At 38.1% G+C, this 12,553-nt stretch overlaps 1 protein-coding gene across 1 annotated transcript in view; it reads right to left on the reverse strand.

Annotated features, from left to right (window-relative positions):
• Positions 1-12,553, reverse strand: part of LOC106879930 (ubiquitin carboxyl-terminal hydrolase 19) — a 187,638-nt gene that overhangs the window by 20,358 nt on the left and 154,727 nt on the right. Inside the window, exons 21-22 of the mRNA XM_089345165.1 lie at positions 4,682-5,850; positions 3,883-3,983 (exon numbers count right to left, since the gene is read on the reverse strand). Coding sequence (XP_089201291.1) covers positions 3,883-3,983; positions 4,682-5,850 — 1,270 coding nt within the window. The remainder of the gene's footprint in view (positions 1-3,882; positions 3,984-4,681; positions 5,851-12,553) is intronic.

The raw sequence follows: 12,553 nt of genomic DNA on the forward strand, positions 1-12,553 counted from the left end.
TGTTATCAAGTACCTGTAGAAAAATGATTTAGTCCCCAAGGACATGTTGATATATCGGAGGATGATGCTCCAGTTTTATCAACAGTGCAAAACTGATTAACTGATTTGAGCAGAGATAATTTTGAGAAGACTAATGATCTGAACAGTCTGCAACTGCTTCCACTGGAGAAAAAATATAAATTGCTAATGTTATTAGCATATCACGTGTGAGGGCTGAGAATATTCTACACAATAAATTTGGCATGATGAAAGTTTCTGCTTGGTGGGTGTTGCTTCTTCTGACACCTGATTAAAAGGGCACCAGGCTGATCACATTTCGATAATATCTGACATTGCTTGAGGCAAATCCAGTTTCCTTAAATGTGTTGGGTTTATCATTTTGAGTTAGAGAATAAGAGATAATCTAACAGTGGAGACACTCTTCAACACTTACTCTAAAGAAGGTCATCAAGATCGTTTAATCTGCAGGGAAGGTGATGGCCTCAGTATTTTGGATTGCAAAAAACATCGTGTTTATTGACTACTTTCAAAGGCTCTCACCATCAATGGAGAGTGCTGTACTGTGCCACCTTTCTAAGGCAGTTGCGAAAGGCTATCTAGGCCAAACGCAAGGAAAACTGTCGAGTATGTTTTTCTTTCATCCAAACAAATACTCCAGTGCACAAGTAATTGGTTTCGATGGCTGCTGTGTGTGATTGGCTTTGAACTGCTAAGCCACCCTACTTTAGTGATTTGACCTCATCTTATTATCTATATCCCCTACATATATATAAAAAAAATACTCGGCTTGGAACCAATATCATAGTGATGATGTCTTATCAGCTGTTGAAAACTTGTTTAACTAACAGGATAGCTTCTTTTCCAAGGCAATCGAAGCAATGAATCGCTGAAAGAAGTATGTAGATATCTTTTCTGTTTGATTTTCACTTTTCAATTGCCTCAATTTTATTCCAATTTCAAAATTGTGTATTGTTCACATGAACTAAACCAACAGTATGTTTATCCAACATTTCACAAAACTTTATTAAAAGTTCCATCGTTGAATGTTTTAACATTGTAATGTTGTCACCTTGTATAAAAGGCCAGCTTCCACATCCTGTTCTCTGATGGAGGGAAAATGATCAAACTTTAAACCTCTGTTACAGTTTTCTAAAGTTTTTCTGGAATAAGTGAATAGAAATCAGATTCAACGGGAAAAATTACACCAATATATCAAATTTGAAAATTTTCGCTTAATTTCAAAATTTCAGAAGGTGAAATCAAGCAGAAAAGATCCTAATATTTAAAAATGAACTTCATTTGGTCACATTCTATGAGAATATATTGGTCAGCCTGTTAACTTTCCAGTAGATCCTCATAATAATAAAAGTTATTATTATTGAACATTTGTTTGTTTTGATACCCAAATTAGAAAACTTCACCTTGTTTGTAAAACTTTTGGGTACTACAGAAGTGTGAACCCGAGTTCTGAGAGTGCGCATGTCACAAATTTGTGCGTGCACGCGCTTTAGTTGTAAGTAGTCGATTTTAGCTCACAAGGCAAATGACGAGATGCGCAGATTCGCGCTACTTGCTGTAAAAGGAGCGGGGTTATCCATGTAATACGAAAAGAAAATTGCAGATAAGTTGAATATAAAAGTGAAAAATAATCATTGAATAGTGAAAAAACATTCATCTCCCCTAACTTTAAACCCTAACCCTAAACCTAACCCCTAACCCTAAACCCTAATCATAATCCCCAACCCTTAATAAAATATGGGAAAAGCTGGAGATGAATGTTTTGAAAACATTCTGAACTATCTTTCAGAATGGTTTACTTTTCAATGAAATGTCATTTTGTTATTTTTCATGTTTTTATTCAATTTATCTGCAATTTTCTTCTTGTATTAGATGGTTAACCAACCCTCCATTTACAGCAAGTAGCGAGCGTCTCGTTTTTTACCTGAGTGCTAAATTCAACTACTTACGACTAACGCATGCGCATGCGCAAATTTGTAACATGCACACTCCCAGAACTTGGATCCACACTTCTCCAGTAGTGCCAAATTTTGGAACTGAGTTTGCACCCCCTAAGCAAATTTTGTTCCCGGGTCACTGGATATATGGCAGTGTAGGCTATAGTCTAGTCACCCGTGTAGTTAACCAGGTGATACATGAAGGAGTCATACCCAATGACTGGATAGATGAGTTGTTGGTGAGAGCTGTAGAAGCCAAGTACAGGGATGCTGTCAGTAAGGTGAGGGTTGGCAACGAGTATAGCAAAGAATTCCAGGTAGAAGTAGGGATCCACCAAAGATCAGTCCTCAGCCCCCTCTTGTTCCTCATAATCCTCCAGGCAATGACAGTGGAGTTCAAGACAGGCTGACCCTGGGAGCTCCTCTAAGCTGATGACCTTGCTCTAATATTTGAGTGCTTACCAGAACTAGAGAAGTTTTAGATGTGGAAGCAAGGTCTAGAATCAAAGAGCCTTAGAATTAACCTAGCAAAAACCAAAGTCATAGTAAGTAGGAAGGCGGACGAATCACAAATTTCTTCAAGTAGACCCCTGCTCAATGTGTAGAAAAAGTGTAGGTAGAAATTCCATAAGATGTACCCAGTGTAAGCTATGGACACATAAGGTGCAGTAATATCAAAGGAAGGTTAACTGGGAAGATAGTTTTTGTGTGTGGCAGATGAATAGGTGCAATAAACACCAAAGATGTACAGGAAACAGATTCCATCACATGCCAGGGAAAAAACTACAAGTAGTTGTTAGTTTCTGTTACCTGGGTGACCAAGCAAGGGTGGATGCTCTGAAAGAATAGCTGCTAGAATAAGAATAGCCTGGGCAAAGTTCAGAGAGCTCCTACCTCTGCTGGTAATAAAGGGCCTCTCGTTCAGAATGAAAGGGAGATTGTATCGTGCCTGTGTGTAAACAGCCATACTACATGGCAGTCAAACATGGACCGTGACTGCTGAGGACATGTGTAGACTTGACAGAAATGATGCTAGTATGTTCCGCTGGATGTATAATGTCAGTGTGCATACATGAACAGAGTGTAAGCACCCTGAGAGAAAAGTTGGACATAAGAAGCATCAGATGTGGTGTGCAAGAGAGACGACTGCGCTGGTATGGTCAGGTGATGCATATGGATGAGGAAAGCAGTGTAGAGAAGTATCACACCCTAACAGTGGAGGGAACCTGTGGAAGAGGTAGACCCAGGAAGACATGGGATGAGGTGGTAAAGCATGACCTTCAAACACTGGGCTTCACAGAGGCAATGACAAGCAACCAAGACTTTTGGAGATATGACATGCTTGTAAAGATCCAGCAAGCCAAGTGAGATCATAGTCATAGTGGATGCCATTTTCACATAACTGGCCTGTTTACAAGCACCCTTCAATTGTTGGGCAATATGCCGTGCTTGTGAAGACTTGTTGAGCTAAGTGAAATCGTAGTTGTGACCAATGCTAGTATCGCCTGACTGGCACCCATGCCGGTTGACACGTAAAAGCACCATTCAAGCATGGCTGATGCCAGTGCCACCTGACTGGCTCCTGTGCCGGTGGCACATAAAAGCACCCACTACAGTGTCGGAGTGGTTGGTGTTAGGAAGGGCACCTAGCTGTTGAAACCTTACTAAATCAGATTGGAGTCTGGTATGGCCTCCCGGCTCGCCAGTTCTTAGCCAAACCATTCAACACATGCCAGCATGGAAATGAACGTTAACCGATGATGATGTTGATGATGATCCTTTTGGGCTGGATATGGCCAGTTTAAATGCTAAAGGGTTAAACAACAAACACGGTATTACAGGTATATGTCATAGCAAAGCTATACAGCAAAAGTTATGAGCATTGCCCCCTTCCCATTACCACTACAAAAAATATAATAGTACGTACCAATTCCTTGGACTGGACCAACACAAAACGTGGCTGTCGGTCGTTGTTCTGCCAATCCATTGCCAAAAACTTCTTGTTCTTCAAATCAAGTGCTTCGTCACCTAACAAGATGAGACATAGGGCTGATTAAGTATCTGCTAGAAAGAGCATGAAAATCTCCCTCATTACATATCCAACTGACATGAAAGGGAAGGATATGTTGGATAATGTAGTCCTAAATATACTGTGTCTAAAATGAATAAAGATGGGATGGTCATAGGTCTGCTGGAGGCTAAACAACATCTACAGCCTGCTGATAGTAACTAGGATCCTCTACAATGACATAATGTAGTTCAAGACACACTATCTTGTTAAAAGATGGCTTGGTCACAGCTGGAACATTTTTGTTCATGGGTCTGATGGATTAGAACTGTCCTGGGGCTAGACGCAAATAACCAGGTATGGCTGTGTGATAAGAAGCTTGCTTTCCAATCACACGGTTCCAGGTTCAGTCCCACTTCTACTATAGCCTCAGGCCAACCAAAGCCTTGTCAGTGGATTTTGGGAAACAGAAACCGAAAAAAGCCCATCATATGTGCGTGTGTGTGTGTTTGTCTCCCACCACCACTTGACAACCATTGTTGCTGTGTGTACATCCCTGTAACTTAGCAGTTTGGCACAAGGGAGTCATAGAATTAATAAGTACTGGTGTTGATTCATTCAACTAAAAACCCTTCAGGGTAGTGCCCCAACATGGCCACAGTCCAATGAGTGAAACCAGTAAACAATAAAGGACAGTAAACATTAAGTTGATTCTTACCTCTGTCTTCCAGCTTCATGCCATTGTAACCATTGATCTCACTACCATCTTGACAGACGGGCTTGACAAAGAAGAGGGCTGGTCCCTGGTCGAGTGGGGTCTCCTCGTTCTGCAGTCCAAGCACGGCTGAAGTGGGCAACTGGGTGCGGCTGAGGTGCATGCGGTCAGAGAGCAACAATGATGCATCCCCGCCACCGGCCGAGGTGGCGCCTGTTGGGGTTGTAGCTGGGGATTGGTGAGCAGGGCTGATAGCGGTGGCAGTGTTGTTGGTGGTAGAAGAGGAGGAGGAGGGGAGGCAGGGTGCAGGAGGGGAGGTGGAAGGCAAGGAAGGGGAGGAGGAAGAAGAAGAGAGCAGCGATGTCCTCTGCCACTGTTCTACATCTAGCATCGTGTCTGCCTCCGTCCGGCTGAATGGCATTAACGGGAGTGGGGAAGGGTCGCCAGAGGGCGTCAGTGCTGGCATAGTTGGGCTGACAGCAGCAGGAGGTAGAGGGGGAGGTGGGGGTGGCAAGGGAGGCGTCGAATTTGCTGCCGTCAACAAAGATGACGGTACAGTCGGCAGCGGGGCACACTTGCCAAGAGAGGTGTGGGGTGGGGTCACAGAAGAATTTGACGGTGGGGTGGGTATTGGGGAGAAGCGTGCTGGTAGCCCAGCCCGCAGTCGTTCTGAAGACATTACAGAACCAGTGGTGTTGCTCCGCTTTCTCCTACCATCGCCACCACCAGAACAGATATCATCTTCATCAGCTTCCTCTTCCCCTTCGTTCCGATAGAGGCCAGAGCCAGTGGTGGTGGTTGTGGAAGTCATGGCATCACCTACATGACCGTCATCACCTCCATTATTGCCATCATTAGCATCACCATCATCATCGTCGTCATCATGGACATCGGCCATGTTGGTCTCTGGGTCAGCAGTCAGCGTACAGGCACTACTGTAGGAAGCTTGGCTGTCCAGACTGCTGAGACTCCCAGAAGACTGGCTGCTTGAACTGAGCCCCGACATGGAGCAGCCAGTGGTGATGGATGATGGCAGCTTGGTGGTAGTGGTGGTGTTGGAAGTAGTGAGAATGGTTGTCGTTGCAGCTGCCATAGATGCTGCTGCTGCTGCTACTGAAGACGACGATGACACTTCGGCCTTGACTGGTGGCTGAAAAACATTCACAGAATATCTGGGAAAAGAAAGAAAGAAATCAATCAAACATATTGAATAATGAACAGTTTTTCTAAAGAAAATTAAACTCGCATAACAAGCTGAAATTTGATCAACAAACCAGGAGAAGACTACCAGAGTTCATTTCCTTAACAATTTTCTGAACTGCAAACTATACATAGACTACGCATGCATACTCTCACTCCCCCTGATAAATATTGTTTTCCATCTCTTTTTCCTAATATCTCTCAATATACTCCTGATTAATGCTTAATACTTGAAACTGCAATGGCATCCAAAGTAATTTCGTATTATTTTTGAGTATTTGTCTGAGTTACGGTTAGGACATTCAACACATTTTTTTTGTTTTTATATGCATAACTTTGTGACTCCTATACTGCAATGAAACGTGTATCACATGAAATTTAAAATATACCAAATTTTCTGTCTTTTTGTTTTGATATATATATATATATATATATATATATATATATATATATATATATATATAGGAGATGCTTAAAAGTTCCTGGCTTTAAAGGCCTGGTTGGAGGCCCAACCTTCTGAGTACTTTTACAGGGCTTAGAAAAACTGAAGGGCTGCTGCAGTAGGTTTGTAAATCTGAGAGGGGAATATTTTGAATAAAATCCTCCCGTATTTTCTTTTATCCAAAACCTGCAACTTTTCTGCACCCTTTCGTATATGTGTGTCTGCATGTAATATATATATATATATATATATATATATATATATATATATATATATCCTTTAACTCTTTTACTTGTTTCAGTCATCTGACTGCGTCCATGCTGGAGCACCACCTTGAAAGGTTTTCGTCAAAGAAATCGACCCCAGGCGTTATTTGTTGTAAGCTTATTCTATTGGTCTCTTTTGCCAAACCACTAAGTTAGGGGACATAAACACACCAACACCAGTTGTCAAGCAATGGTAGGGAGACAAACAGAAACAAAAACAGTGTGTGTGTGTGTGTGTGTGCATATATATATATATATATATATATATATATATATCTGTAAAAATATATGACACTAATTCGGTAGCCATGATAAAACTCCGAGATTCGGATGCTGGGGTAGGGGCCCATGCCAACATCTCTTCGGTTATCCAGCCATTGAAAAGTCCTGAACTTTTCAGATCATGTCCACATGTGGCCAAACATTTGTTACGTTTTTGGTCCCCCTGAGTTTACTGATAGGACTTGCTTTCTATTTTGTGTCTATGTATAAGCTTTTTATCTCTCTATACTTCTTACTTAGATTTCTTATACATTTTAAAAATATTTTTACTGATAGGACTGTACTGATAGGATTGTACTGATAGGATTTGCTTTCTTTATTGTAAGCTTCTTACCATTCTATACTTTTACTTGGATTTTTTATATTTTTTATATGTTTTTTTATATTTTTTACATAATTATAGAGTTAATGTTTTGTGATTTTTCCACACATATTTTTCTGTTTTCTCCCCTCCACCCTGTTTTTTTCCTGTGCGTCTATAGACACGTACATGGAACCTTATGTGCATGCTTGTGAATGTGTATGTGTGTGCGTATATAGATATATGTGCATGCATACGAAAATATGCGCAGTTGAGACGCGTTTTAACCTTATAGTTTTCCCACACTGTTTTTTGCTTTTAGCCCTGTAAAAAAGAATTTTTTTTGCGTGTGTGTGTATGGGTGCGGGGTTGTTGTGTGAGTGTGGGTGTGTATGTGTGTATATATTTGCATATGTACTTATATGTAGTTTTTGGCGAGTATGTGGGTGAGCATGTGTGTGTTTAAAGCGAGAGTGGTTTAGTATATAATTATAGGCGAATGTATGGATTGGTGCACTTACGCGAACCTATAGACTTCTCTACTCCCTTACTTTTACCCCCTCCCCTTACTTAGCGGTCTATAGCTCTTTTGTTTTAATGACGGTCAACCACACAGTAATTTCCCTTTGTTTAACGGTCATTTGCCACAGGACTTTTCAATGGCCAGATAACCGAAGAGATGTTGGTGCGGGCCTCCACCCCGGCATCCGAAACTGAGTTTTATCATGGCTACCGAATAAGTGTCACATATTTTTACAGACAAGTTCTTCTATTTACATAATATCGAGGTCTCTTTCTTTCTTTTGTTGTCCTTCCTATCTATCTATATATATATATATATATATATATATATATATATATATATATATATATATATATATATGCATATATATATACACACACACACACACACACACGATCGGCTTCTATCAGTTTCCATCTACCACATCCACTCACAAGGCTTTGGTCAGACCAAGGCTGTAGCAGAAGACACTTGCCGAAGGTGCCATAGAGTAAGACTGTAAACCCAAAACCATGTGGTTGGGAAGCCAGCTTCTTACCACACAGCCATGCCTGTGCCTGTGCCTATATATATATATATATATATATATATATATATATGTATGTATGAGAATTTGTCTTGGGGCTTGAAAATGCACCTGAATTATACACATACAAACATATCAAAGGTCTTTCCCAAGCCATTGGCTCCATAGGGCTGGTTTCCTGGATTCTGTGATGTATATATATATTACATTGAAAAATGTGAGCGAGAGAAATAATATTCTTAAGCTTATAAACCTGGAAAATACAGAGAAGTTATTACACTTGGAAAAGTTCTGGACAAGTTATTACATCTGGTAAAGTACAGAACAAGAAAATTTTTACTTAAAATATTGCAGCGAAAGATAAAGTTTCAAATAAAATATTTAAATTGTTAATTCTATTAAAATTTAAAAATAACCCAATTAAAATATTTTTTGCCCTTTAAAAGAAATTCATTTTTTAATTATTAATTAATAATTAGAAATATGAAAATAGGTGATAAAAAAAATAATTAGTTCATAATTAGTTAGCACAATAATACAAAAATAATAGCAGTACATAATTAGTTAGTACAATAATACAAAAATTAGTTATATATTACAGTAAAATCTACCTATAACAACAAATTCACAGTAAAATTTGCTTGAGTTATTGCCTAAGTTACTGCCAAGTCTTCACATTTTTAGTCTTGACCCAATGCCTATTTTTTACATAATGAATTTACCTACCATATATACTATTCTACTTTGCATAAAGCTTTAGCTATATTGGTACTTCTGGCTTTCATTTTTTAAGTATTCTAGTGTGTCAATATTTTACCAAAATGATGGTACCTTTTTTAATTATAATATTACTTTGTAAATTAAAATTAAATAATTTTTAATATTCAAATTTTATCCTTAGTTGCAATATTTTAAGTAAAAATTTCTTTACCAAATGTAATAACTTGTCCTGTACTTTTCCAGGTTTATAATCTTAAGAATATTATTTCTCTTGCTTACATTTTTTCATGTAATCCATGTTTTTTCCAGGCTATGCTAATTAATAAAGTGTCAATTAGCGATATCATAGATAATTTTTTCCTTACCTCAATGATGCTGGTGACATATGTTAAAAGTCCTCTTATAGAAATATATCATCACCCTCAAATTTGAGAAAGAAACACTCATAACTTTTTTTCTTTTAAAACTTCATTGAATGAGATTGATACCATGAAATGCCTCAAATTGAGCTCTATCATTCAAGCTGAATTAAAATATAGTTTGTTCTTAAAATAAAAAAAACTTAATTATACTTTGCCTTACTTATATATTTTTTCATCATATTTTACCTCACAACTTTTGTGATACAGGTTTTTGTTGCAAGGGACCAAAACTATGAAATTCCTCATGCTTTTTTCTATCATTGAAGCTAAGATAAATATATTTTGCTTTTAAAATAAAAAAATTATTTAGATCTAAACTTGATTGGAGGCATTATTTACTCTCCTATAACGTTGCTACAAATTTTGATGTAATCTTTTTTCTACTAGACCAAATCTCAATTTTTTATGCTAAAATGTAGATAGGGATCAGTTCTCTTCGAAAATGTTAACAGTTTCCAATTTGGTTAAGAACTGAATTAGCAAGAAGCTCTGAAAGATGCTGCATGTGAGTAAATTGCGGCCTTAAGAATATCATTCAACTACTACCGTAGTTGAATGATGTGTATATATATATATATATATATATATATATATATATATATATATATATATATATATATATATATATATATATATATATATATATATATATATATATATATATATATATATATATATATATATATATATATATATATATATATATATATATATATTCCCCACTGGATAAGATGCCAGTCCATAACAGGGATGCTTGTTTTGTAGCTGAGAGGAATGGAGCAATGCGAAATGAGTGTTTTGCTTAAGAACAATGCATAACCTGGTCCCGAAATCAAATCCTCAATCTTTTGATCATATGCCCAAAACCTTAACTACTCAGCCAGTGGCTTCCACATACATATACATAAATATACACACAAACACACACAGTATGGCATATGATAGGAACTCTGCTAACAGAAATAGTCCCGCAGAACATTTTCCTTTGTATTTCCCATATATTCGTCTGGTCAAGAGCCACACTGGCTTATTTTGTTTGTATATTCACATTTGTATTGTTTGTTTTTGTTACTGTCCCCAATGTTCACTCGCTATTCCCAGCAGCTTCTTACTCTTGAGGTCACCAAAAATGAACAATATTATCATTAAAAGCATGAAATTGTAAGGATAGTTTGGGAGATAACTGACAAAGAGTCAACAACATCCATGTCTTGTGTGAATTTTCTGTTTGGTTCTTTGTTGTGTTTCTGCTTAATTTTTGGAACCTCTTGGTGCTGATACTGCTGGAAATTTTCCCAACCTCATAGTCTAATGATACAACTAAGTGAATGATATTGACTCAGTTTTAGTTAAAGCTATGGCTTTAATTAAGTCTATCCAGAGTTGCCTCTCTCCAGTATTTCCTATTGGTTACAACTAAAAAGATAGAAACATGTCTAGGAATCTGACGGGGGGGGGGGGGGGGTAGCACTGGACAGATATGGTGTTTTTACAACTTTTTATCATTACAGAGAATTTTTCTACATGGTAACTACAGTGAATTTGTCTTTAATACATCACAAACAGATTTTAACTAACCTAAAGTTGACTTATTTACTTTTTACTTGTTTTAATCATTTGACTGCAGCCATGCTGGGGCACCACTTGAAGGGTTTTATTTGAACAAATTAATGCCAGCAGTGGGACTAAACCCAGAACCATGTAGTTCTGGGAAACAATCATGCCTGTGCATGATGTGTATGTATATATTTTTTGCACGCACACACACACACACACACACACACGAAATGCTTAGCGGTATTTCGTCTGCCGCTACGTTCTGAGTTCAAATTCCGCCGAGGTCGACTTTGCCTTTCATCCTTTCGGGGTCGATTAAATAAGTACCAGTTACGCACTGGGGTCGATATAATCGACTTAATCCGTTTCTCTGTCTTTGTTTGTCCCCTCTGTGTGTAGCTCCTTGTGGGCAGTAAAGAAATAACACACACGTCAAAGGTCCTTTCCAAGTCATACAAACTCATAAGGCTGGCTTCCCAGATTTTGTGACATATATATTCACTCCTGGATGGAATGCCAGTCCATCGTAGGAACACTTGCTTTTGACAGCTGAATGGACTGGAGCAATGTGAAATGAAGTGTTTCGCTCAAGTACAATGTATCACCTGGTTCAGGAATCAAAACCACAATCTTCTAATCATAAGCCCATTACCTTGACCATTAAGCCATATTCCCGCACATACACACACAAAAATATGCACACACACACAGAATATGGCATATTGTAACTATGCTAACATGAGTACCATTCAAATATATATATATATATATATATAAGAGGCACAGCAGTGTCTGTGTAGTAAGTAGCTTACTTACCAACCACATGGTTCTGGGTTCAGTTCCACTGCACGGCACCTTGGGCAAGTGTCTTCTACTATAGCCTCAGGCCAACCAAAGCCTTGTGAGTGCATTTGGTAGATGGAAACTTGAAAGAAGCCCGTCGTGTATATATAAGTGTATGTGTGTGCCTGTAACCCCACTATTGCTTGACAACTGATATGGTGTGTTTACGTCCCTGTAACTTAGTGGTTCAGCAAAAGAGACTGAAAGAATAAGTACTAGGCTAACAAAGAATGAATCCTGAGGTTGATTTGTTCAACTAAAGGCAGTGCTCCAGCGTGGCTGCATTCAAATGATTGAAGCAAATAAAACAGTGTGTGTGTGTATATATATATATATATATATATATATATATATATATATATATATATATATATACATATTTATATATATATATATATATTTATTTATTTATTTATTTATGTGTTTCAGCCAAGTGGCTGCGGTCATGCTGGTGCACCACCGTGCACCTTCATATATATATATATATATATATATATATGAAGGGAAATAACCTGGAAATCGCAATACACAGGTATTGTTTTGAGGTGAGTGGGGGTACTAGATTCCCTTGTTCGAAAATATAAGGACACAGATCGTGTCATATAGCCAGCTCGAGCCGATGTCTCCTGGTCTAAATTACAGCAACATTTGTCCTAAACCAGGACTGCCATGTTATGCTGGCAAACAATCTTTACTATATATATATCTTTATATATATATGTATATATATATATATCAAACGAGGTCATTGGCAGTGCCACTGGACTGGGTCCCGTGCAGGTGGCACGTAAAA

The sequence above is a fragment of the Octopus bimaculoides genome, chromosome 29 (genome assembly GCF_046866305.1).
Source record: "Octopus bimaculoides isolate indiv1 chromosome 29, ASM4686630v1, whole genome shotgun sequence".
Lineage (NCBI taxonomy): Eukaryota > Metazoa > Mollusca > Cephalopoda > Octopoda > Octopodidae > Octopus > Octopus bimaculoides.